Source organism: Amphiura filiformis, chromosome 1 (genome assembly GCF_039555335.1).
Source record: "Amphiura filiformis chromosome 1, Afil_fr2py, whole genome shotgun sequence".
In the NCBI taxonomy this organism is placed as follows: Eukaryota; Metazoa; Echinodermata; class Ophiuroidea; order Amphilepidida; family Amphiuridae; genus Amphiura; species Amphiura filiformis.
In genome coordinates, this window is record NC_092628.1 from 100,030,693 (window position 1) to 100,057,583 (window position 26,891).

Genomic DNA, 26,891 nt, shown 5'->3' on the forward strand with positions numbered 1-26,891 from the left:
AATAAATCAATCAATCAATCAATCAATCAATCAATCAATCAATCAATCAATCAATCAATCAATCAATCAATCAATCAATCAATAAATAAATAAATAAATAAATAAATAAATAAATAAATAAATAAATAAATAAATATATAAATAAATAAATAAATAAACAAACAAACAAACAAACAAACAAACAAACAAACAGATAAATAAATAAATAAATAAATAAATAAATAAATAAATAAATAAATAAATAAATAAATAAATAAATAAATAAATAAATAAATAAATTAATTAATTAATTAATTAATTAATTAATTAAGAAATTAATTAATTAAGAAATTAATTAAGAAATTAATTAATTAATTTTAAGAAATGGAAACCCATCAGAGTTATGATGTTTTAGGGGAAACGCCCATTGTGTTTTTGGCCTTGAGTATGCACCAGCAATCATTCATTTTTCATTCGTTATTCATTCATTCATTCATTCATTCATTTATTCATTCATTCATTCATAAAAAAAATTCATTCATTCCGATCATCATCCCCATCATCAAACTCAAGTGCAACGTAATTTTCTGCTTTATCTTCAATATCACACTTTGATTTGCATGTACATGATGATCATTCGGTTGTAAGTGTTTCTTCATACCAGAACGGAGCGATGATAGGCCCGAGAACACACAATTTCACTTCAAGCTGAAAAGCTAAATATTCATTCATTCATTCATTCATTTATTTCCATATATAAAAATATACAACTACATCAAAAATAAAGAAACACAATATGGCGGAAAAGGCAGGAAGGCCAATAAGGCCTGAGAATTGCCTTTCCTGACGAAAAAAACAAAACAAAGATTATGAAATCAACAAAATAAATAAAAATGACTAACAGACATGACAAATTACAGTGCTCGAGAATGGCCTAATTGTACTTAGAGATAAGTTTTTATTATAAATATCCACCAAACAAAATGTATATAGGCCGACTGAAGGAATTTACTTTCCACTAACATTATCAATTGAAAGTGTGTGGGAGAATCTAGACTTCAATATTATAATAATAGTCCCTCCACCATATAAATTAATACATGATTAGGGACTCTTAAGTTTTGGTTTATTTTTTTCAATTTATCTCCATGCAAGTATGATCATCCGGAATGATAATAGGACTAGGCCTATAGGCCTATAATATGAAATTCTCAATATAATTTGTATGATGCAGGTGTAACTTGAAGATCCATCTATCTCACCTCCCTGATTATACGTAAGACTCATGTAAATACCTCGTAAAACAAAAGAATTTGTGACTGACTTTATGCATGCTAAATTCATCCAAATTTAGATTTTTGCTTTTTTTTAGCAAGCATAGCCTATAGGCCTAGACCGAACTAGACTACCCCGTAGTCCACTTGCGATATTGTATTTAAGCTTAAAACTCTGATTTAATTAATGCGTGCACAATTGATAGATTTTCACATCTGATCAGTCACCCTACTCCCTCTGTTTGTTAGCTTCCCAAGTGGACTACTGACATTGCCTTGCGGTTAAGATTTTTAACACGGGACTCTATGGAGAGTTAGGCCAATTTCTGGCCTAACTAAAATTGGCCATGATGTAATGCATCTTTAAATAGATCTGCCTTGTGATTGGTCGCCCATACCTCGCTATGGTTTAAATCGTCTGGGTCCGCGCCATTACCATTAACTACACCGTAAACAACTGTCTGTGATATTTGCGGCGCTTTTGTGTTGACGCGAAAGTTAATCTCTCATCAAACATCTAGCGCGTACTTGTGGTTAATGGACTGATAAACAAGTATGCTTGACAGTGTGTTTTAGAGAGCAAAGTCCAGGGGTAAAGTTCTGCTTACAATTCAAAGTTCACAGTCGAATTTACGGGGGTCTACCAATAAACTGGTAGATTCCAAAATCAGAATATTGTTCAGTATTAAAGTGAGCCGTTATAATTATGCAAGATAATGTTGCATTCAATTACTTTTATTGTCACTAATTGCCTGATATTTTTAACTCTTTATGACCATTTTACTATTGAATACTTTAATTTTAATAAACATCAGTATAATTTTGAGTTTAACGAAATGGGTTCATCATGACTAATAATAACATATTTTAAATAAAATTCGACTATGGCATAGTCTAAGACCGAACAAGATTCCTGCATACAAACCGGCATACAACCACATCTACTAAATAACAGCCATGCAAGAACAAGCAAATGATAACCATTTTATTTGTTATAAAATAAGCCAACTCATTTTACATCGCCACTTTAAACGAGTTTAATATAGGTTTGGCAAAGCAGGCAAACAATCACCCAAAGTAGCCAACGCGCGTCGTCCACATGCAAACTTTGCCCCCCCCCACCTTTGTTTCATTCATTCATTCATTTATTTCCATATATAAAAATATACAACTACAACAAAAATAAAGAAACACAATATGGCGGAAAAGGCAGGAAGGCCAATAAGGCCTGAGAATTGCCTTTCCCTTACGAAAAAAAAAAACAAAGATTATGAAATCAACAAAAATAAATAAAAATGACTAACAGACATGACAAATTACAGTGCTCGAGAATGGCCTAATTGTACTTAGAGATAAGTTTTTGTTTAAGGTGTTTGCGGAAATGTTTTATGGACTTTGAGTCTTTAATTTTTTTATCTAGAGAGTTCCAAAGTATGGGCCCGCTCGTTCGAATGGAATGGTCGGAAAAAACTCTTTTATTTTTTGTTAACTGGAGATCATTATTTCGTCTTGTCTGGTAGTCATGGATGTCAGAACGTTTTGTAAAATACTCATTAAATGAATTGGGTAACTCATGTATGGAATTCTTGTACATAAATACACCAAGTTCAAGAGAATACATATCTTCTATATTTAAAATGTTGTATTTGGCAAATAAAGGTCTGGTATGACTTCTATAATGACTATTAGAAATTGTTCTTATTGCCCATTTTTGGAGTTTGGTCAGTTTATCTAAATAAAGTTTACATGTATTCCCCAGATTAGAATTCCATAATTGAGGTACGGCAAAATAAAAGTACAATATAAGGTATATAATATTCGATCAGGAATAAAGTGTTTTAATTTGTTCATGATACCAATATTTCTCGACAAAGTTTTGGAAACGCAGTCAATATGACATTTCAGGTGAGGTTTTCATCTATTAAGACACCTAAAAATTTGGTATGTTTCACTCGGTCCAATAGTGTGTTGTTTAGGACGATGTTTAAATCTTGCTGCACTTTGACTGATGTCATATGAGGCGTTCCTAATAACATATAATTTGTTTTGCTTGCATTTACTGATAACTTGTTTGCTCTAAACCAATTGCTTACTTCTTTCAATTCAGCATTCACGACATTTGTTTGATTCTCAATATTTTCATGCGAGTAAAGGATAGTGGTATCATCAGCAAATAGTATAAAATCCAGAATATTAGAGGTACTAGTGATATCATTAACATATAATATAAAAAATAGTGGACCTAATATTGATCCTTGCGGAACACCACATACAATATCTTTAAGTTGTGAGTCACACGTGTTGTAGGATACATATTGCTTTCTATTACTTAGATAATTTGTAAACCATTCCAATACCACACCACGAAATCCATAATGCTCTAATTTATGAAGAAGTATTTTGTGGTCAATTGTATCAAACGCTTTTGATAAGTCTAAGAAAATTCCAATAGTTGCTTTATTTTTGTCCACTGCTGTATTAATTTTATCCACCAGCTGTAATATAGCCATATAGGTAGAGTGGTTGGATCGAAATCCAAATTGTTTGTCATTAAGGATTTCGTGAGTATCTATGTAGTTAACACATTTATCAAATACAAGTCTTTCTAAAATCTTTGAAAAACATGGTAAAAGTGACACTGGTCTATAATTGGAGAAGACTTCAGCTTCTTGTTTTTTGTATATTGGTATAACCTTAGCTATTTTTAGTTTTTCAGGAACAATACCTGTTGAGATTGACATATTAAATATGCTTGTAAGAGGTTTTACGATTTCCTTAGCTACTCTTTTTATAATGAAATTTCCTATGTTATCATTACCAGCACTTTTATTTTGGTTAAATTTATCAATAATTTTTATAATATCCATTTCCACAATTGGGCTCATGTACATGCTACTAAATCTTGGATCATGAAGGTAATCATAATATTTTTGTCGGAATCTTGAATACTGGATGCAAGTTCCGGGCCTACATTACAAAAAAATCATTAAATTGATTTGATATATCGTCAGAGTTTGTATATATGTTGCCATGACCATCCTTAAATTTATTCTGGGAAGATTTCTGCTTTCCTCGTCCAAGAATATTATTTATTGTATTCCATGTTTGCTTCATATTATTCTGGCTATGTTCGAATTTCAAGAAATAATATTTTCTTTTAGCTTTACGTATAAGCATGTTTAATACATTTTTATAAGTTTTAAATTTTTGAAGTCCATTTTGACTTGGGGAGTGAAGATATTGTTTGTATAATTTATTGTTCTTATTGATACTTTTTAGTAGGCCTTTTGTGATCCAGGGAGACATTGGTTCCTTCTTTCTATTATTAGTGCATTTCTTAAGTGGTACGCATTCGTTATATAACTTATCAAAAGTTTCTAGGAACTTATTGTAATCATCATCTACATTGTTGTTATCAAGAACTTCCTGCCACTTAACTTCTGATAACCTCTTTTTAAATTTTGCAATATTATCGTCAGTGTGATTCCTTTTGTAAGAAATTCTTTTAGAATTATTAGATGGACTAGTTTGGGTATTACGAGTTGTTAACACAGTTGGTAAATGATCAGTTATATCGGTAACTATTATGGAGGATTTAATAATATTTTCATCATTGGTTAAAATATTATCAATTATTGTTGCAGTAGTTTCAGTAATCCGTGTTGGTTTGTATATCGTAGGTAATAAGGAATAGGAATAAATGAGTTCAAGATAATCATGAGTAGGTCTATGGGTATCTACCTTTAAAAGGTCAATGTTAAAATCTCCCATGATATAAACTGATTTTTTCTCTGTATTCAGTTTCTTAAAGACGGGCTCAATATCTGTCATGAAGTCATCAATAGACGTATGTGCTCTATATACAACTCCGACTACAATGTTCTTAGCATTATTACATTCAATTTCAATAAAACAGGATTCGTAATTACAGTTTGCAATACAAAGATCTTTTCGTAGTTTATAATTAATTTTGTCAGATACATACATGCATACGCCACCTTTCTCTCTTGCAATTCTATTTGTATATTCTACTTTATACCCAGATATGTTATAAAAGTCATTTGGTTTGTCTTTAAGGTGAGTTTCTGATATCCCAATTACACTAAAGTCATTTTTCAATATATTAATGCATTCTTTGAGCTTTTCGAAATTTTTTGATAGGCTTCTAATATTAACATTTAGGAAACTAAATTTGCCAATACTAGAATTAGAATCTGAGGAAAAATGTTCAGGGGAAACATATGAGCATTCATGACTCCTTTCCGTATCATCATTTACTACATCGTTATATCTTTTTTCCGTTGAATTACAATCAAATCGTATAGGATTAAAAACCATTTTATCATATTTTTTAGGTCTACCTCAGTAACATTAAATTGAGGATTCTCGTTTAAGTCATTTGCATCTTCTTCAAAATCAGAATCAGGAATAGTGTTGTTTGAGCACTTTGAGCACACCCACTCCTTAGGATTTAGACATTTTAGTTGTTTTGGCTTGAGTTTTGTACATTTTTTGTGCACATATCCCGTACACATTTGGCATGATATATCTTTGTGGCATTTTTTACTATTTTCGAGCACACAACACAGACATCACGAGTATTTAAATTAGAAACAGACATAGAAAAATATATAAATATACACAAATATAAATAGATTAAAAAATCAAAGGTTTATATAAAATGAAATAATGAGGATTGCTAGTGTGCGGATAAGGTTAATCCGATTTTGAGGCGTTGCCACCGCAGCCATGATATTAAACATATTCAAGTAGTAAATTGTATGAAGTTTTTAACGGGTTACTTGAGCTTCTTCTACTATTGATTTTGCTTCACGAAGTTGTAGATCACTTTTATTGAAATAAGCGCAAAGCTTGTCAACAAATTATTAACGAATCGAACATGTATCGATATATAATCAAGTTAACAATTACATTTGTGAGACATATTTTATTATACAGTTCTACATGCATGATGATTGTATTGCTTTTCAAATATGAAAACAAAATGGCGTGCTTGCCAGTTTTCCAATACCATTAAGGTATAGGACATTTTTTGTTTTTGCTATAGCCCCAGAATGACTGTATTTAATTATGTTTGTACTCACTCAGGTAGCATTGTGTGTGCATTTGACATCCTAACTAAGTGCTATTCATTTGTTATGGGCATTTTAGTGTCTAAAATGCCCAAAATGAGGGTTTTTCAATATTGCCGTCCATTTCTAATCGTCACCCCCATAGACTTTACATGTAAAATAAAGAGGCTTATACAAATTTAATAGCACCTTCGGATGTAAAATTCACAAAATGCTTTTTGAGTGATTACAAAGATAATCAAATACTTTTCATGCAGGGGCTATGTGGAATTTTTTAATGTATTCCTTGTACAATGAAATTTCACAATAAAATGTCCATTGGAAACAAAGGTGCCCCCCCTCACCCCCCCCCCCCCCATTACTCTAAATATTAGAAGTCACGCGAAATCTATACATAACACTTAATAAGAAATGTTACAAATGATAATAATTCAACAATTTTCCTTTCCCCAAATGGAATGAAATTTCAAAACAAAAGGAGCAGAGATGCGGGCTTTTGAGATACTTTATGTATTTGCAGATATTTCTGTCTGTAAAGATTTTTTTTCCCCGAGCGATTCTTAACTTATGACGGTCATTTTGAATTAGATTGATCCACTTCTAAGCCACAATAACATTAATGCGATGGTAGCTTTATAATAATACATTAACCATAGCTGATCAAGTTGTACTGACAAAATTCAAAATGGTGACTTACCGGTTTTGAAGAGGAAGAAACCAACAAATGACACCAATAACTGTAGCTGTGACATTCTATATCACCAATATATTCCCATTATCCGACTACATTATATCAAATTTGAAAGATTTTCCTACAATTTTTTAGTAGAAAGACACTTAATAACAAACGTGACAAAATATGGAGACTACCGCGACAGGACTTATTGTTATACCCAAGTTACATGCCAACTTTGCAGGTCAATGAGTCCTTCTTCACAAAATTATATTTACATGTAACTCCCCTATCATTCCATTTTTCGTTAAGCAAATTTTTGTTTGTTAAGTTTTGTTCGTATTTACATAATACCTATATCACTAGCTTGAACTTGCTTTGATGAAATGTGAATTTATTTACAGAACAAAAAATTGTGCAGTTGAATAATTCTTTTGATTTCTTTTGGACGGCTTTTTGTGGTGGTTACGCCTGCATACCTGTTGGCTTTCACTTAGATCACTTGTGAAGAAATTATTCATTTTGGTTTGACTAAATTTCCGGATGAGTTAATGCACTTCACAACGCTTGTGTTATGCTTGCAGAAACTTAGTGTTGTCGCTTCAGAATATAATGTGATATCAATTAGCATCACACAATAAATCAATTACACTTTTATTGGTCAAGGTGTTTGAAAAGTATCGATTTATTGGTCAAGGTGTTTGAAAAGTATCAATTTATTGGTCAAGGTTTGTGAAAATTATTAAAGTCAAGCTCGGATGACGACAAAAAACATTCTACGAGCCAGACTTACCCAGATTTGACGTTCTGAGATTTTTTTTTTTTTTTTGCCCAAAGTGGATTGATTTTCACCGAGAATCTAAATAATTAAAAACATTTGTTGGCAAAAATTGTTTTAGATTTTTCAAGCTTTCTATGATTTTTTTAGGGTCAAATTTTCATGAAACGCCTATGAACATTTTTATCATGGGCATAGAAATTGGCATGGTTAAACTGCAAAAGTAAAATAATGGGAAAGGGAAATAAACATGTAGGCCAGCCTTTAATAGTACATGTAACTGCGACTATAAATTTTTAACTCGGGTATTACATTTTAAATTAAATATACATGAAAAGTGTTCATTTTACATGATACATTAAACATAGTGTGCCAGATCGACTCACGTCTCATTTCGCTGTATATAACCCACGATGCATAGCTTTATTTATTGCACAATAAAATCATTAAATATGATTGGGGGCTCTGCAATAATTATGAGCCCTGGTCAGGGGTGCAAATTGTGATTTCTTCCTCAGGAGCAAGGATTTTAGGCTCAAGATTTCCTCAATCATACTAGACATAAAATACCGTAAAACCCGTCTACAAGCATATAGTGTGCTTCTGATGAAAGCTACATTAATCCAGTCGCCATTATGGAGTTTGAGCAAATAAATTACGGATCCAAGCATATACAAACAAGTATTATTTTAAGACCGATCTATTGTATTGGTATATTAACTCTTGCTTCGAATTAATTAAGTTTTTATAAAAAAACACTATATATGCTTGTAGACGGGGTTTTACGGTAGGTTTGTTCTGCACTTAGAAAGATGAGAATGGTAACATAGGATATTTTTTAAAAAGATTTTACATGTAAAATCTTTGAGCTTTCAAAAAGGGTTTTATTTGGAAAAATGCGCGCGCACAGCGAGCAAAAATTTGGTATTTTATATTAATTTGGCCCATGATTGGTGTGAATTTTGCTGGGACACAGGCTTCTTTCCTCCACCCCCCGATTTTCTCAGTCATTATTTGTCAGAGAGAGCACTTTTCTCTTTCATTTTTGTCGCTCTGCCACCCCCCCTCCCCCTTCTGATAACTTCTGATCAAGAAATTCCTACCTCTTTTTTTGTGTTTGGTCTTTCTTCTTTTGAGCGTTCTTTATCATTTGAAAGGAACAAAGATTGAAATATTTGCTTTGCAAGTTAGCACTAGCATCTGCTTGCAGCATGCCCTTTGTTTAACCTCAATTTTTGCATCAATAGGGAATCAAATTTGCATAACACTTGCTGACCCTTAATTGTATCTCCATTTCTGTTACTATGGTTGCTTACTGCCTTTTTATATTTACCTCTTACAACTTGTTCAGTGCTTTATGTTCTCTTTTTAAATTCCCTCACAATTTTCCAGGTCGTCTCCTCACTGGCACTTCTGATTGTTAGTATTGATACACTGAATTCCTTATGACTTTTTTTCATACAATCCTCATTGCCTTCACTTTATAAATTTCCTCAGGTATGTGCCCCACCTGCCCAATACCTCCTCTGATGATAAATATTATAAATGTCCTCAATATGCATTGTTACTCATATCCATACTCTAACACCAACGCCTTCCTCTTTCAATATTTAAGGCTCTTATTTCCCCGTTTATTTCTTGAACAATCATATGAATTCCTCAATATTTTGCACAAGTGTCTTCCTCTCTTCCATTCAGTAGCTTCACTGCTTCATCTATTAATTTATTATCTTTTGCTGAGATCTGTTTTCCTCTTCTACCTCCTCCTCCTCTTCTTCTTTCCTCTTTCCCTCTGCCTCTCATCTCTTCCTCTTTTTTCCTCGCTTTCTTTTTTCTTCTCAAGGCATTATTTCCTCAATTTTGACTGTCATTTCCTAGGAGCGGTGCTCCCCGCTCCCGCACAATTTGCATCCCTGGCCCTGGTGGAAAATAAAATTGCACAGCCCCAATACGAATTGAACCAATAACGGAGTCGAGTGTTCATAAATATTTTGGAGGGAGTCCTTGAATCTGGAACTTGTCGTCAAAATATTACTAGCCCACGTTGCGTTACGGAAGATTCAACAAAAATCAAACCCCTGTTTGGGAGAATTATGTTGCGATGTTTAATTAATTAATTAACCGTCAATTTAGATTTATATCATCTAGTAATAGGATTAGTGCTCATCCTTACAGAAGAAGAGGAGATCAAAACGAGGTGGAAACAGTATTGTGAAAACCTGTATGCAGCGAAGGAAATACACCTGAAGTAGAATCTGATCAGGAAGACGCAAATGCTGACCCAGACATCTTGATGTGTGAAGTTGAACAAGCCATAAAAAGACTCAGGAATGGTAAATCACCCGGAATTGACAACATCCAGGCAGAATTGTTGAAAGAAAGTGAGGCTGAAGGAGTCGCCAGCATGCACAAACTCTGTAACAAGATATGGAGAAGTAAAGAAAGGCCGGAAGACTGGAAAAGAGCAGTGTTTTACCGTTACCAAAGAAAGGGGACACAAGGGAATGTGCAAATTACCGTACCATATCTCTTATCTCTCATGCCAGCAAGGTGCTGCTCCATATCATTGCTGAAAGAATTAGGGGTCATCTAGAAAGTGAGTTGCCACCAGACCAGGCAGGTTTCAGGAGAGGAAGGGGAACCAGAAACCAAATTGGAAACTTGAAAAACCTAATGGAGAAAAACATGGAATTCCAGCAACCTTTATTTCTGTGCTTCATTGATTATTCCAAGGCATTTGATTGTGTCCAGCATGGAAAATTATGGATCATCATGAAAGATATATAGGGGCTTCTCTGCACATGTGGTGGATTTGATTAGATCTCTATACAAATGACAGGAAGCCACAGTAAGAACAGAAGGTGGAGATAGTAAATGTTTTACAATTGGTCAAGGAGTACGCCAGAGATGCATTTTGTCACCATACCTGTTCAACATATATGCCGAGCATATCATGCGGAATGCACTTGATGGCTACTCGGGTATGGTTTCAATTGAAGGACGACAAATAAGCAACCTCATGTATGCTGACGATACCAACCTCATTGCAAGAACAGCTTCTGATCTACAAGATCTCATTAACCGAGTTAAGAAGGGCAGTGAGGAGTATGGATTGTTCCTCAATGTCAAGAAGACAAAGGTCATTATTTGTTGTGGAAACGTAGACCAACAAGTGAAGGCAGGTGGGGAGGACATAGAGGTTGTACTTTCAACTTCCTTGGATCCCTCATTGTAGAGGAATGAGGCAGTTCCCAGGAAATCAAAAGACGCTTGGCTATGGCAATAACGTCTGCCATTGTACTCACAGACATTTGGAATGATAGAGGAATCTCCATAGAACAACAAAATTGAACATCGCGGATGCCCTGGTCTTCCCGATTGCCACACAATGTGTCTGAAACATGGACTATTGGAAGAGCAGATAGATCTAGAATCCAAGCTTTGGAACAGTGGTGCTGGAGGAAAATGTTGAGAATTTCTTGGAAAGAACACAAAACAAATGAATTTGTCAGAAGCCAGATATGAGATCACACCTCATTATGCCAGAAGATTGACCGGAACAAACTTCAATATTTTGGCCATGTTTCTAGAAGAAATGGAGATTGCTTGGAGAAGATCATTGTTCAAGGTCATGTTGAAGGACATCGCAGAAGAGGTAGACAGAAGACACGTTGGACAGATGGAATCAAAGAGTGTACAGGACTATGTCATACTGCAGCCTATCGTCTTGCACAAGACCGAAATAGCTGGAATGACATCATCAAAAGGGTCTCAACGGGTCAGTCATGACTCATAGGACGACGACGACGATGCTTATATGCTAAAAAATGTGTTATGTTTGAATGTTTCTATGTTCCAGTGTATATTCCGTAAACCTCTTTCCTTGTTTATATGATTATATATTATGCTTGCGAGTAAGCATTATTCATTAATCTCGCACACTGGTATGTAATGTGTTGTTTATACTAAATTTACCCTTACTGCTCATATCCATAAGTACAAGACTTGAGTCCTGTTTATCAGGGACGGTCTGTGTAGCTTAGTGTTTAGAGCGCTCGCCCGCAAGCGAGGGGTCTGGGGTTGGGCTGGGGTTCAAGTCCCCCACACAGGCAAGTATGTACGGAGGTATATTTGCCTATGCATGTCATGTTTCCATTTGTAATTTCATATTTTCATAATTTCATGTTTAAATGTGCTATAGTGTGATTATCCCAGCAAACACAAAAGTTTTCGACATCATTCGCAAAAGGTTATAAAAGGTTGTCAGAAAACGTTTAAATGTCGGGTTATATAAAGGGTATATTAAGAGTAAAAACGTTTTCATAACCTTCAAAAACATATTTTGATAATCTACTGCTCAGCAAACAAAAATGTTTTACAGAAAATGTTTACATGTCGGGTTATATAAAGGGTATAAAAACGTTTTAATAACATTCCAAAAACATTCTTGAAACTTGATACAAAACATTCTAAACAAAATTGTTATTTTGGGGTTGAAAAAATATTTTGCGAAAAATGTTTGCCCAAAATATTTTCAATAACGTTTTAAAAACGTTTTCATGACCTTTATATAACCCGACATTTAAATGTTATTAAAAGGTTTTGAAAAAAAAAAAACATTTTAAGAACATTTCTGTGGTTGCTGGGTTCAAATATTTTAACATAATGTTAAAAGTATTGACACAATATTTGACAAAAATGTTTGCAAAAATAGTTTACAATAACATTTTTTGAAAACATTTAAAAATATTGTTGTAGTGTGTTTTCGTAGAAAACGTTTTAAAACGTTATCATGACCTTTATATAACCCGACATTTTAATGTTATTAAAACGTTTTTACCTAAACATTCTAAACAAAATGTTATTTTGGGGTTGAAAAAATATTTTGCGAAAATGTTTGCCCAAAATATTTTCAATAACGTTTTAAAAACGTTTTCATGACCTTTATATAACCCGACATTTAAATGTTATTAAAAGGTTTTGAACAAAAAAACATTTTAAGAACATTTCTGTGGTTGCTGGGTTCAAATATTTTAACATAATGTTAAAAGTATTGACACAATATTTGACAAAAATGTTTGCAAAAATAGTTTACAATAACATTTTTTGAAAACATTTAAAAATATTGTTGTAGTGTGTTTTCGTAGAAAACGTTTTAAAACGTTATCATGACCTTTATATAACCCGACATTTTAATGTTATTAAAACGTTTTTAACTAAACCTAAATGTTCCAGTGTATGTTGCGTACGCCTTTCCTTGTTTAAAGCCTTATTATAACATTTTCAAACAAAATAGATTAACATTTCTTTGCCATAAAATGTTAGCTTTTACTGTCAGATATAGCCCTTTTATTTTTGAGCCGAACAACTACGGCAAAGCAAAGAAAATTGGAATTTACTACTAGCGCACATACGTACCACTCCTTCGGTCATGTTGTGGTACGACCCTTTGTTGTGTGTATCACCGTCCCGCACGCCGTGTACGTACTGTGTGTTATGAACATCGTGTATGCGTTCGATTAATAATTCCATCGTAATAATAAAGCGCCGGTTCCGGCGTTTTATTCAAAATCTCGGATTTTGACAAAACTACAGCACCTAGAGTCTTGATTTTTGCAGGGTATATTGGTTTAATAAAGTACAATTTAATCGTTTAAAAAAAGGAATTTTAAAAATTCAGTGAGGGCGTCTTCCTCAGCAAATGTTATCATATTGCTTTAAATGGGGTATCTTAAATACGAAAAGTTTTTCAAATGATGAAGAAAATTTTCGAATGATGGTCGGCTTTTCCTCCCAGCTACATACACTTTTAAATTATATAGGCCTGTACTCTATACGGATAATATAAATGTGCTCTTTCATTTAAGGGGTGGGGTATGAACGTTTGGACAGTATTTATTGTGGGACATTAGAGCACATCAGACATATCGAATTGCATTCTGAATACGAAGAATGTCCTTCTGATATCAAATAATTTTGATTTTTTGAAATTTGCAATGTAATACACATTTTATGGCAAATGATTAAAAATTGATATTTTTGATATTTAACAGTACTCGAAGTAAACTTTATAAATCTGATGATTTGTACTTAAAGTGTATGTAGGTGGGATGAAAAGCCGACGATCAATTGAAAATTTTGACATTTCATATTGAAGATATGGATTTTTTTCCAAAACACCAAAAATATTAGGTCTTTTGGGGAAAAAATCCATATCTTCAATATGAAACGTCAAAATTTTCAATTGATCGTCGGCTTTTTCTCCCAGCTACATACACTTTAAGAATATATCAATAGATTTATAAAATTTACTTCGAGGACTGTTATATATCAAAAATATGAAAAATATGAAATTTTTATAATTGGTCATAAAATTTGTATTATATCGTGAATTTCAAAAATGAAAATTATTTGATATCAGAAAGACATTCTTCGTATTCAGAATGCAATTCGATATGTCTGATGTGCTCTCATGTCCCACAAAAATACTGTCGAAACGCTCAATACGCTCATTCCAGATCCCTTAATGACATAACATTTGAAAAATATTGTAAGGATCAATCGAGGTTTTGACTTTTAAAACCTACATCTTGGTCAAAAATTTTGCGTGAATAGGCCGTTTTCAACAGATTTACAACATTCGCTTTGCTATAAATATTGAATTGCGTCATCTATTGACGTAATGAAAAAAGTGTTTTAGCGGGAAGTGTTAGCTTTCGTTAGATAAAAAAAAACACTTTTGATTGGATGAAGGGAATATTCGATCACAGATGCCGTACTAGTCACCAGCTAGAAGCTCATACAACTCTTATGATATCATAATATACATTTCATCTTGTCAAAACCAAAAGTTATTTACTGACCTGACAGTTTCGACCATCTTGGACGATAATCATCTTCAGAGTGATGTTTTTCTCTCCACCTTCTGTTTACCAACATCATTTAAAAACATAACTCTGAAGATGATCATCGTCCAAGATGGTCGAAGCTGTCAAGTCAGTAAATAGCTTTTGGTTTTGACAAGATGAAATGTATATTATGAGTTTCTACATACCTAATGAACCTCTTCAAGTACTGTTGTGATATTATGCACTCAACTGTGTAGTGTAAGCACAGACTGTGTAGAGACAATGCATTGCTGGGCTAATTCTGCTTGGACAAATTTGTGCCCTCAGGTGTATCGAGGGTCTGCGATGCATAGATGCGTTTATAAGATAATCGTTTTGTAGCCAAACCTTTAGATATGCTGCTTAATTGAGCATAGCGTTTGAACCCGAACTAGTAATGAAACTTCAAGTAAAGGTTTCTGTTAGCCAATGTGATTCTGATTCATTGTTGCCATGGTCTCTTTTATTTTCTTAGAATCGAAATTGCAATTGCATAATTTGTATTGTTACAGTTTATATAAAACTCTCAATCGCAGAAAACCACTTGACCAGTGTTCGCAATTGTATTGTTATTGGGGTGTGTGGGGTGGGTGTGTGGGGTGGGGTGGGGTTGTGTGTGTGGCTTATGGATTTAATTAAATATTTTACCAATGTGATATCGGCATTTGTTCTGACTGATGTCTAAGAAATAAGGTACTATCATGATGAATACTGCAAAATTTTATCATTTATATAGTTGTATTCTTTTTAAATAAAAGGATAAAAAATATGGCAAGAATACACAAATACAGATTGAACTCTGAATATACCCAGCACATGCACCCTTGTGCAGTCAATTTGTTAGCAAAGAATAAATATCCAACAGGATATAACTTTTGAAAAGTTGTTTTGTAAATCACCTACCATCGTTTGATTTCTGAGTGCAAGAAGTGCCCAAGTCCATGTTAAGCATTTTTAGACCCCATGTTTGTTTCAATTGTATAAACTAAACGGGAAAGCTGAAACGCTTGTGGAAATCCTGTAACACAAAATCGAGTAAATCAATTATAAACTTATTAATCGATATCGATTAATATATCGATTAATAACACATGCTATTTGGCATGTTTAACTCCTACCAATAGTTTTAAATGAAAAGATGACTGTTATGAAACCTCATTTTTGAAGTAATCTTATAAATTCGTTACGCATATTATACATGTCATATGCTACCATAGACAAGTAATCTGATTCATAGATTCATTCCATCATTTTACCCTATCAAAAAGAGATTTCGGTATCTGGAGAAAGCCATGGATCTTTCTCTATAGCCCCAGTAAATGTTAAGCCTGATATATGTTTCAAATGAAAGTCGGGACATCCACCTTTAATAACTCCTTATTGCAAAACTGTACTTTGGAACTTTTTGTAAACCGTTGCCTAACTGCCTGTGCACACTTCTTCATTTGAATTAAATCAAGTCATATTAAGGCTATACCTGGTGTGTAAACAAAAAATAATAAGAACAAAATATAAAAAATGCATACATGCACGTACACATTATTTGTAATCATTGAAATCCACATTAACATATTTTTTTTTTAACCACATCACAAATACGGCATGATAATTTGTATTCATTGACGCAGGTCAACGCATATTTACGGTTGTGATTTTGGATAAAGCAGCAGACAGCACATTTCTACAACATAAAGCATAACAAAAAAGTTTGGGTTTAACATTGATTTCGAGATTTTAATGATCTTGGCAAGACGGTAGTGCAGACAATCGAGAAAAGAATCTACCCTTTTGTGGTATAAAACTGCTGCGCGTACAAGGGACGAAAAAGGAACTACTAACTTTGGGCCATACACTTCCCGGATACACTTTCAACGTCTGTGTGCGTTTAAGGCAACAATGTGGAATCCTGTTAATACCGTGTAATTTAGTGCAACGACATTCTCAAGTTGTAGTTTGAAGTTGGAAAGCAAACTATATAGCTAGAATACGTAGGTAGAAGAATGGAACGCCTATTATATCTGTTAATATTGCCATATCTTGTCGCAATCCAGTTGGCATCGGTAACGTTAGCACAAAGTAAGTGAAAAAATACTTTACTACATGATAATGTAAACGTGAATCCACCTTTTTAGTTATGTTGAAGTGCTCTATGAAAAGAGTGACATTAATTTTGACACCTATTCCCGGAGTTTGACCGACGCGACACCAGGTAAGGTGGTAGGCCAATTTTATTTTCAGTAAAATGAGCGCAAAAGGTGGACTTAAGATTAGCCATGGTGCACCAGAAAAAAATTTGTCAGAAGGTACACCCTTGGGAAGACAAGGGCTAATTGATTTCCTACAAAACATACATTAAAGAGTATATTAAATGTTCAATTTCCAGATGAATTCCATAATCTAAATACGGTCTATCATACGGGCCAAAGCAATTTTGGAATTTCTGAGATATTGCAATGACTTTCGCCACTCATACAATATGCACTGATTATGTGTATTAACAAACATATATACCTGCAATATATATAATTCTTTCACAAAATATGCTTTTATACCTTGGTAATAATTTCTTTCCTCCCTTGAATCCTGAGCTGAGGGGAACCTTGGAGCTAGCAACGGTTTCACCATGGATGTCCATAAGCCTCTGGTGGCGACCATACTTCTTGCATTATAAATTGCTAGAATCCGGAGTTCTTGGCAGCTGCTCTTTATTGTCAAGCCATCGTCTTGGCTTGTGTCCTGATATTTTGACTTCTAAAGCATAGATGTCTGTCCTTTGGCATCCGTACGAATTGTACAAAGTAAAAGAGTATCAAGAGTTGTTTGGCTTTGCTTGTGACCTGGCTATTTGTTGCATCTATGATCTATGATTGTTCTCTGGAGACTCCCATTATCTATCTTTAAGCAAGACATCTGAAAGACCAACAGGCTAAAACCTCTTGACTCTTTTCTTGAGCGCCCAAGCTTCTGAGCCATGTTGCTAATGACAAGATTAGCACCCGGTAGTGTTACATTTTTGTGTCTGTGCTGATCAACTTAGTGACTTCCACGTAGATAACCTTTGCATGTTACCCATAGCCCTAGCCAGTACATACTTTTGTTTGATGTCTATGTAGAGTTCTCTGCAATAACTCCTCACAGGTAGCGAAGGTTTAGACATTTTGCAGTTTGTCTCTTTCAATGACAATGGTCATGGGTGATAATCTGAACTTCGGTTTTCCCCTTGTTTATAATGAAGCCAAATTGCTTAGTCTCTGATTAGATTGCTTTGTTGTCTGTGCAAGTTTTTATTAAATACATATACACGATTTACAGTAGCGTAGTCAGCGGGGGTCAGCAACATGAGAAGGTGTTTAAAATGTTGTTATACCCTTTATATAACCTGGCATTTAAAGGTGTTTGCCACCTTTTTTAATTTTTGCGAATGTTTTCAAACACGTTTTGTGTTTGCTTGGTTATCAGGCTATAGTTGGATATTTCAACAAGGTTTAAAATGCAGTTTGCCCAGCATTCATATTTTAATAATATGGCTGGAAAGGTCAGCCTATGAGAGGGATTGAATGTAATATTGGTTTTATCTTACACCATCAGCGGCTTAAGTGATATAAAATGAGCGTTTATTGCGTTTCGACAGTATTTTTTGTAGGACATGAGAGCACCTCAGACCTATCGAATTGCATTCTGAATACGAAGCATTTCTTTCTGATATCAAATAATTTTCATTTTTGAAAATCACAATATAATACAAATTTTATGACAAATTATAAAAATTTGATATTTTTCAAATTTTGATATATAACAGTCCTCGAAGTAAATTATATAAATCTAATGATATATTCTTAAAGTGTATGTAGCAGGGAGGAAAAGCCGACGGTCAATTGAAAATTTTGACCTTTCATATTGAAGATATGGATTTTTTTCCCAAAAGACCTATTTTGTTTTGGTGTTTTGGGAAAAAAATCCATATCTTCAATACGAAAGGTCGAAATTTTCAATTGATCGTCGGCTTTTCATCCCACCTACATACACTTTAAGTATAAATCATCAGATTTATAAAGTTTACTTCAAGTACTGTTAAATATCAAAAATATCAATTTTAATGATTTGCCATAAAATGTGTATTAAATTGCGAATTTCAAAAATCAAAATTATTTGATATCAGAATGACATTCTTCGTATTCAGAATGCAATTTGATATGTCTGATGTGCTCTGATGTCCCAAAATAAATACTGTCCAAACGTTCATACCCCAGCCCTTAAGTGAAAAGATTTTTTCAACCTTTACAAAGGGGTGATATAAGCCCCCGCTGGATTTGTTTCGTGACGCCGTAACACGGCACCATTGTAAGGGTCGGTCCATCCTTTGTGGTTATGTAAGCAAACAAAACCCTTATTGGGTTTGGGGGTATGGTTCTACCTTAAAGGAGTATTTCGTGATCCTAGCATCCTCTATTTATGTCATTTTTCATTAGATATCCACGAAAAAACCTATTCCCAAAATTTCAGTTGATTCCGATTTTGCGTTCGCGAGTTATGCATGATTATGTGTATTACACTGCTCCATAGACAATGCGTTGTAATTTCGATCTGGTGCACCAGAACGAAATTCAAATTTCACGATATCTTTGCTAAACGAATTAATCTGCAAGAAATATTTTGTACATAAACATTATGTAGCCAGAGGTTTCCACTGATATAAAAATCTCAACTTGTTTTGAGAAAAGTGGGGGATGAGGCTGTGGATCACGAAATGCCCCTTTAAGGAATCATATTTGATTCTATGATTTTTGGCTGAAATTCATTTATGGCCAATTGGCTGTGGATGTTTGTACTTTGTGTGGTATTTGCTGCTAATTCTGCTGGTTATCCTGCTCAATTTGTTTACTCATCATGCTCATTCTAGCTATCCAGCATGTCCAGTTGCGCAGTAGCGTAGCCAGCGGGGGGGGGGGGGGCAGAGTGCCCCCTGACAAAAAAATGAAAGAAAAAGTGCCCTCTGACAAAAAAAATAAAAGGGAAAATCAGGAGGGCAAAGGAAAAGAAAAGGGCAAGGAGCCCTTTTCTACCGAAATTCAGCCCGAAAATAATACACAATTTTTCCGCGCTACGCGCGCATATAGCAAAGATTAAGCCCTTTCCATCCTGATAAAGGGCGAAAATAGTGTAAAATACCAATTTTTTGCGCGCTACGCGCGCACATCGTCCCAATAAAGCCTTTTGTCTCTATGTATTTTATGGTGCAACAGTAATTTTTTTCGTCTGTGCCCCAAAATTTTTATTTTGACCCCCCCCCCCCCCCTGACCAAAAAAGCTGGCTACGCCCCTGCCAGTTGGTTAAGTTTTGTTCAATGCATCAGTAAAATAAACTTATAAGCACAAGTACAATGCCGCATAGGTCTCCTAACATTATGAATGTAAAAGCCAATACGTAAGGGGATTCCCCATAAATCAAATATCAGGAAACCTCTATGACTTATTGAAATAAGATGCTAAATTTAGAATTTAGACATAGGAGATTCCCCGCAAAACAAATCAGTTTGCGTGTTTCTTAAAACACTTAATATTTACCCGGGAATATTTGATGAGGGAAATCTTGATTTAAACAAAGGGTACAATGTTCCTGCCTATTAGTTGACAAACCTACCCGATCAGGTATATTTGCCACTACAATTCAGTACATTAACAAACAAAGCGCTATCGCCTACATGTACCAGCCTAAACCCCAAAGAGGGTACCCGTAGACATACGTTACTCTGGTGTCATGAAGCTTACCCTGGTGTCTTCTTCTATTACCATGATTACACTAAGGTATTAAAACACACTCGGTTGCGTCTTTGCTAGCGTCTGAAAATAAGAAAAGTATCTAATGGGATATATAAAATAAATGGTTCCAAACTAACCAGACCATTACAATGATTACCAGAAACACATTAATGGTCTGGCTCACCTGATATTTGGAAGTCTTAACCTCTTCGATGTTGCAACAGCTACAGAGTCATGTTAAACATCAAGCGTGTGGATCGAATTCCAAATGAAACCATCTACAACCTGACCAACACCACTCCACTGGTTGCCAGAGTCAAGAATCATCAACTCAAATTTCTCGGCCATATACTGCATCTTGAAGATGGTGAGCCTGTGAAAGAATATGCGCTTTATATTCCACCACATTGGAAGAGGAAACCGGGACGGCCGCGCACACTGTACTTACAGTATGTCCAGCACCTCCTGGGAAATACTGAAGGGATGCTGCAGCCAAACAAAATTGTTTCGCTTGCCCAAGATCGCATTAGTTGGAGAAAGCTTGTAGTCGCCTGCTCCGCAGCCGACTGATGATGATGACATCTTCGATGTTGACACCATCAAGCAACGAACATATTCGCCGTGTTCCAGGCTTTATTGGAACATACCCTGGGACCATACTAATTTACATCGTAATACATGTGTTTCATATCGTATTCATTAATAGTAATTGATTAGGCCATTAGTTGTTTTATTTATTTATTTATTTATTTATTTATTTATTTATTTATTTATTTATTTATTTATTTATTTATTTATTTATTTATTTTTTTTTTTTTATTTTATTTTTTAATTTATTTATTTATTTACTTATTTATTATATTTATATTTATTTAATATGATTTGCGTAAATATCATTTCAATTTTTTTAGATGTGTTCCAATTTGAAGCAGCAGCATACGAAGCAGTTGAAAATGAGGAGCGTATTGATGTTATCATTTTACGATCTGGTGGTACTTCAATGGCAACAGTAGGTTAGTATAAACTGCCTCTATTCATCGTCCCTGTTTCTTATTATTCTTACTTCCATTCTTCCCCTCCATCTACTGCTCCTCATTCTTCCTTATTCTTCATATCTTCCACCTCCGTCTTCTTTCTATTTTCTTCTCCGCCTTCTTTTTAACGTATGACTCAGGACTCACACTCGAATCCGGACTCGAAAACATTTTTCAAGGACTCTGACTCGGACTTGGATTCGGAAGCTAAGGACTTGGACTCGGAGTCAGGCAAAATAGGGTCTTTTTAGGTCTTTTATTTTCGGACATTTTAAACTACTTCTTTAGCCTGCTCAACGATCACATCAGACGATTAATTTGTTTTGCATGCAAACACATTCAGATTGCAAATAAAAGTACAACTACAAAGCAGATTGCTTTCAGTTATATCTTTAATTGGTTAAATGGATTTTAATCATAATCATTTGTTTTGATATGACCAAGCAATTTTGGCAAGCCGAGAAGAGGGTAAAAATTAATTGTGCATACCTAAAACAATACTAAGTGGAACAAACAAATTATGTTTTTACTGCAAAATAATATAGCACTAAAATATATGCCTACGTTGATGGTAAAAACCCCAGTGCTTGAATTTGACATAAAAAGACTCGGACTCAGACAACAAAGACTAGGATGACGAGGACTCGACTGCAACACTGTTTCTATATCTTATGTCATATTCTTCTTCTTCTTCTTCTTCTTCTTCTTCTTCTTCTTCTTCATCTTCATCTTCATCTTCTTCTTCTTCTTCTTCTTCTTCTTCTTCTTCTTCTTCTTCTTCTTCTTCTTCTTCTTCTTCTTCTTCTTCTTCTTCTTCTTCTTCTTCTTCTTCTTCTTCTTCTTCTTCTCCTTCTTCTTCTCCTCCTCCTCCTTCTTCTTCTTCTTCTTCTTCTTCTTCTTCTTCTTCTTCTTCTTCATCTTCATCTTCATCTTCATCTTCATCTTCATCTTCATCTTCATCTTCTTCTTCTTCTTCTATTTCTTCTCCTTCTTCTTCTCCTCCTCCTTCTTCTTCTTCTTTATCTTCTAATGATGCACAGGGAAGACATCTGGGAAATAATTATTTTGTACAGGCAGGAAAACTAAATCAATACCCGGGATCGATTTTACACTTGTATTCTCCTATGCACGATTTGATATTCAGGCGATAAATCTTTGGATAAAAATTTGTATTTCTAAAGGAGCCAATTTCAAGGCTTGTACTTGAATATGTGTTGAAAGAATATGGTAGTCGTTAGCTTGCCTATTGACAAAGAACCGTGCGTTTTGAACTCAAAAACTAACAAAAATTCTGATTTTATATGTACAGAACAAAAGAGAATCGGACAGCTGCCCTAAGTTCGTAAATACTCGGGTCACGGAAGATACGCGGTACTATAGCGCAGCGTAGGCCATTGGTGGAGGTACTCTAAAAGCAGATGACGTACCATGCTCACTGACATCTACAGCAGTCACCAGGCTATTGTCAATAACCTTAGTCGGATGTCCCTCGGCTCATTATGCGTCTCAAAACTATTAAACAGGTCGGAACAAAATGGCCATGCTTGGCTGTGGATTCGACCTACCATCATGGCGATTTCTGCCATGACGATATCGGGGCGATGACACTGTGTGATGATGAGTCTTTGTTGAACCTTAGCCCCTTGATATAAGATAGCTAAAGTGTATCGATTTTTCCCCATCTAATTTCCCCCTAGATATAAGATAGCTAATGTGTATCGACTTTCATCCGGTCTAATTTTCCCCCTTGATATATTATATCAAGGGGGAAAATTAGACAGGAAGAAAATCTTTAGCTATCTTATATCAAGGGGGAAAATTAGATGGGAGAAAAATCAAGATAGCTAAAGTGTATCGATTTTTCTCCCATCTCATTTTCAGATATTACTACCATGGTTATAAACGGACAACCCTTGGGTTTTCCTAACAGCATTTCATTTGGGGCAGGACAAGTCTCTTTCCAACTGGGAACATTATTTGCAGACAACCAAGTTCAAAATGGCGATATTGTTGCCACATTAACCTTGTCAAACCCCTCAAGTGGAACTATTGGACCAATAGGAACCACAACTGTTACAATTACTGATGACGAGCAACGTAAGTGTAAACGTAAATGTAACATTAACATAAAATATGTTGCCGAACCAGACGTGTGGAACATAACATTGAACACGCTGAACCTTTAAAAAATAAATCTGGTTTTGCCCAGAATGAGTCCAATTTCACATCGAATTACGAATTGTAATCCATTGTAAGTTACTACTAGCATAGTAATAATTAAGTGAATACATAAATGAAATTAACGCTCGGTATATTCATCGTATGTAAGCCTTCGATTCGGTGGAACATATTAATTTATTTGCAGCTTTAAGAAGAATTTGAGTAAATGGAATGAACTCAAATAGGGCATCCATCTAGGATGCTTCGTTAGCTAGGAAACATAATAATAAGGTCATGGTCTAGAGGCCTTATAGGGTGTAATATGGGTTCATTTGTCCTTTATTGCTGGGTTTTGGCAGTACAAACTATTCCTTAATTGACTTTATTTTACATGACGAACAATTTGAGACCATTTTCAATTGAAATCAGAGTACTTTAAAAAAAATTATTTGAGTTGTCCAATAAGCTGATCATCACAAAGATTTAACTGCACATTATATTAGTCATTATTATTATTACAAATATTGGCATTATGACATAATGGTATTATGTAAAACAGCTAATAAATCCTGCCATCTTGACGGGGGGGGGGGGTGACGCGTATGTAGGGCTGTAAAGACCCCCTTTTCAGCTTCACTGACACCCAAAGACCCCATATTTTTTACGAACACATGCTCTGTCACCCGAAGACCCCCTATTTTTCAATTTGCTCTGTCACCCAAAGACCCTTACAAGTTCAAGTTGAACAGCAACTTTCATTTATCACTGATTTTGTTACTTATTTTGAAAAAACAAAGAAATTTGAAGCCATTTAGAACCAGAAATTCGTTTTTCGAGGTTTCTGTTGCGCTGTTACGGTTCTCACCAAAAGATTCCATTAAAATAAGGTAATGTTCTAACCCAATGACTCCATATTTTTACATTTTGCTCTCACCGAATGTCAGAAATCATGCGCTCACCCAATGACCCCATATTTTTAACATTTTGCTCTCACCGAATGCCACGTAGTGCGAAAGTGCCAACCCTACACATATATCCATTTCAAATTGAAGTGCCCCCCCCCCGGGTTCATTTTATCCCATATCTTTCTCTAAATTAAAAAAATTAAAAACAAAAACCCACCCCACCCCAGTGTTGACCTTTCTGCTTATAACTGAAGAACGATATGTCGCAGATCGGTCAAATTATACTTTTTTCTGAATCGTTATAACAAAATCTTAGCAATTTTGAAATTTCAACCTGTTGTGTGAAATTTGCCCCCTGTTGACTCCTAGGGACACTTTTTGGGGCGCCCTCTACGGAGGCGTCCCACAATATAGGCATGAGTTTGTGAGTAGCTTCTAATTTCACTCTTACTAGATTTACTCCGCAATTGTTTTGCTAAAATTATGCCCTTGCTCAGAAATAACACCACAATATGCTTGGATTTTATTTTATTATTGTTTTCTGTTATGCACGGGATAAAATGGTGTGCGTATATTCTTTGTTGAAAACACAAAATTAATGGATTTGTAAAAACACCAAATAATCCGTGACCTTTGTACCTTTGTAAGGCTTTTAAACTGGTTTAAAACCAGTTTACCGCCTCTTAGAACCCGATAGACGGTGACCAACACCATGGACCACAATAGCCTAATCTCAATGGCATAGTCCAATAACCTCAATTAAACAATCATAGTGCAAAATTTGACCTAAGTTGCAGAGTATGAGTTTTTGTACCCAAAGTTTCAAAGTCATTCAATGAATGTACAAATGTATTGGGGTTAAACCGATGGCCTTTGTTTGTTAATTACCATAAAATCCATGTAGTGGTTATTGTCAAACTACAGTTGCCAAACTTACAATATGGTGACCCAATAATATGATTTTTATTTGTGGATGAATTTTGCTGTAATCAACAGAATCTGGCGAATGATTCAATTTCAGTCCAGATTGATACCAAACACATTAAAAGTTGGTACATTTTGATGAAAATGTGATATTTTCTTTTGAAATAATGCTGGGCTTTTCTTCTTACCAACAAGAAATCATCACCACTACGAAGAGCCGTATGCATTATTTTTGTGATGACCTTCAAGATAAATTGGCTATCAGAAACAGAGATAAGGTTGTTTATTCTACCAGAAGAATTTAGGCAGATATGAAATATGTTCGAAGTTTTATAATACTAGTCAACAGTCGTTATCAGGTGTTAATTCTAATGATATACATTTTGCAGACATGCTGGATCAGGGAATAGATCCATTGTCCATAGGGGAAGTCTTATAGATAATATTATATCCTGAATTTAAATGCTATGAATGATATAATTAAGATCTTATAGACATCAATATTGTCTTTTCAACAGAAACAAGAACTACCTTTAAACAAGAATGTGTCTTTAAAAAGACAAGTTCACGGATCAGGTGTATATAGTACATGTGCTTTGAGCTACTTTGGTCTAACAAATATTCATATCTAACCTACTCTGCACTTATTCGACAATAAATAAGTGATATGAGGCTTAATAATGATACCTGCGTCTTGACTCTGCAAAACAATATTTTTTAAAAACCTCATTTTGCATTTAGTTTTTTAAGCCCCATCGGGAGCCACCTACAGGATCTCATTTTACATTTAAGTTTTTATTGTGTTGCAAAGTAGCAAAACTTTCTTTATATATGGTGCAATTTGTGCCTGGAAAAGGCTATCCCCTCTTACAACCTATCGACAGGTCTGATTTCTATAATGAGATGTCACCGGGTTTGCAAGAGATAATAATACCAAATCTAAACACCATGAAATTCACCACATCACGACCAAGCTCACGTTGGGCGCCCCATTCCTTTTTTAAAGGAATTTTTATTAAATTAGTAAACATAGCTTATCGTTTTCTACGCATTTGTTCTGCTCTACAGACGTCGCTAAGTTGATTTCCGAGGGTACACTATGGCCCCTTCTTCCAATTAAACCAGGCTGTTCCCTCATAATTCCTAGATTCATTGACCATGTTGGCAGTGTCACAAGTATAAAGCAGGAGTTTAGCATTGGTAAACTATGAACTTCAGAATTCGGCACCATTGATTGTCAGCCATGCTGAATGTGGGCACGACGTTCAAATGAATCAAACTGATATCATTAGAAACTATCCAACTTTACACTCATATATCCCAACCTCCCATCGCGGCCTCCCACACCTAAAATTATCTATCCACCCTATACAACCGAACACCCACTACGCACCCAAATCAACACATCTATTTAAAAATCTATT

At 34.7% G+C, this 26,891-nt stretch overlaps 2 protein-coding genes across 2 annotated transcripts in view; one reads left to right on the forward strand and one right to left on the reverse strand.

The window, feature by feature from the left end:
* Positions 1-7,250, reverse strand: part of LOC140160120 (protein Skeletor, isoforms B/C-like) — a 39,520-nt gene extending 32,270 nt beyond the window's left edge. The window contains exon 1 of the mRNA XM_072183400.1: positions 7,044-7,250. Within this exon, the coding sequence (XP_072039501.1) occupies positions 7,044-7,098 (55 nt within the window). The 5' untranslated portion in view covers positions 7,099-7,250. The remainder of the gene's footprint in view (positions 1-7,043) is intronic.
* Positions 7,251-16,324: 9,074 nt separating this feature from the next.
* The window catches only part of LOC140160205 (adhesion G protein-coupled receptor B1-like), a 48,095-nt gene continuing 37,528 nt past the window's right edge, over positions 16,325-26,891 (forward strand). Inside the window, exons 1-3 of the mRNA XM_072183485.1 lie at positions 16,325-16,760; positions 21,356-21,457; positions 23,360-23,575. Coding sequence (XP_072039586.1) covers positions 16,685-16,760; positions 21,356-21,457; positions 23,360-23,575 — 394 coding nt within the window. The 5' untranslated portion in view covers positions 16,325-16,684. The remainder of the gene's footprint in view (positions 16,761-21,355; positions 21,458-23,359; positions 23,576-26,891) is intronic.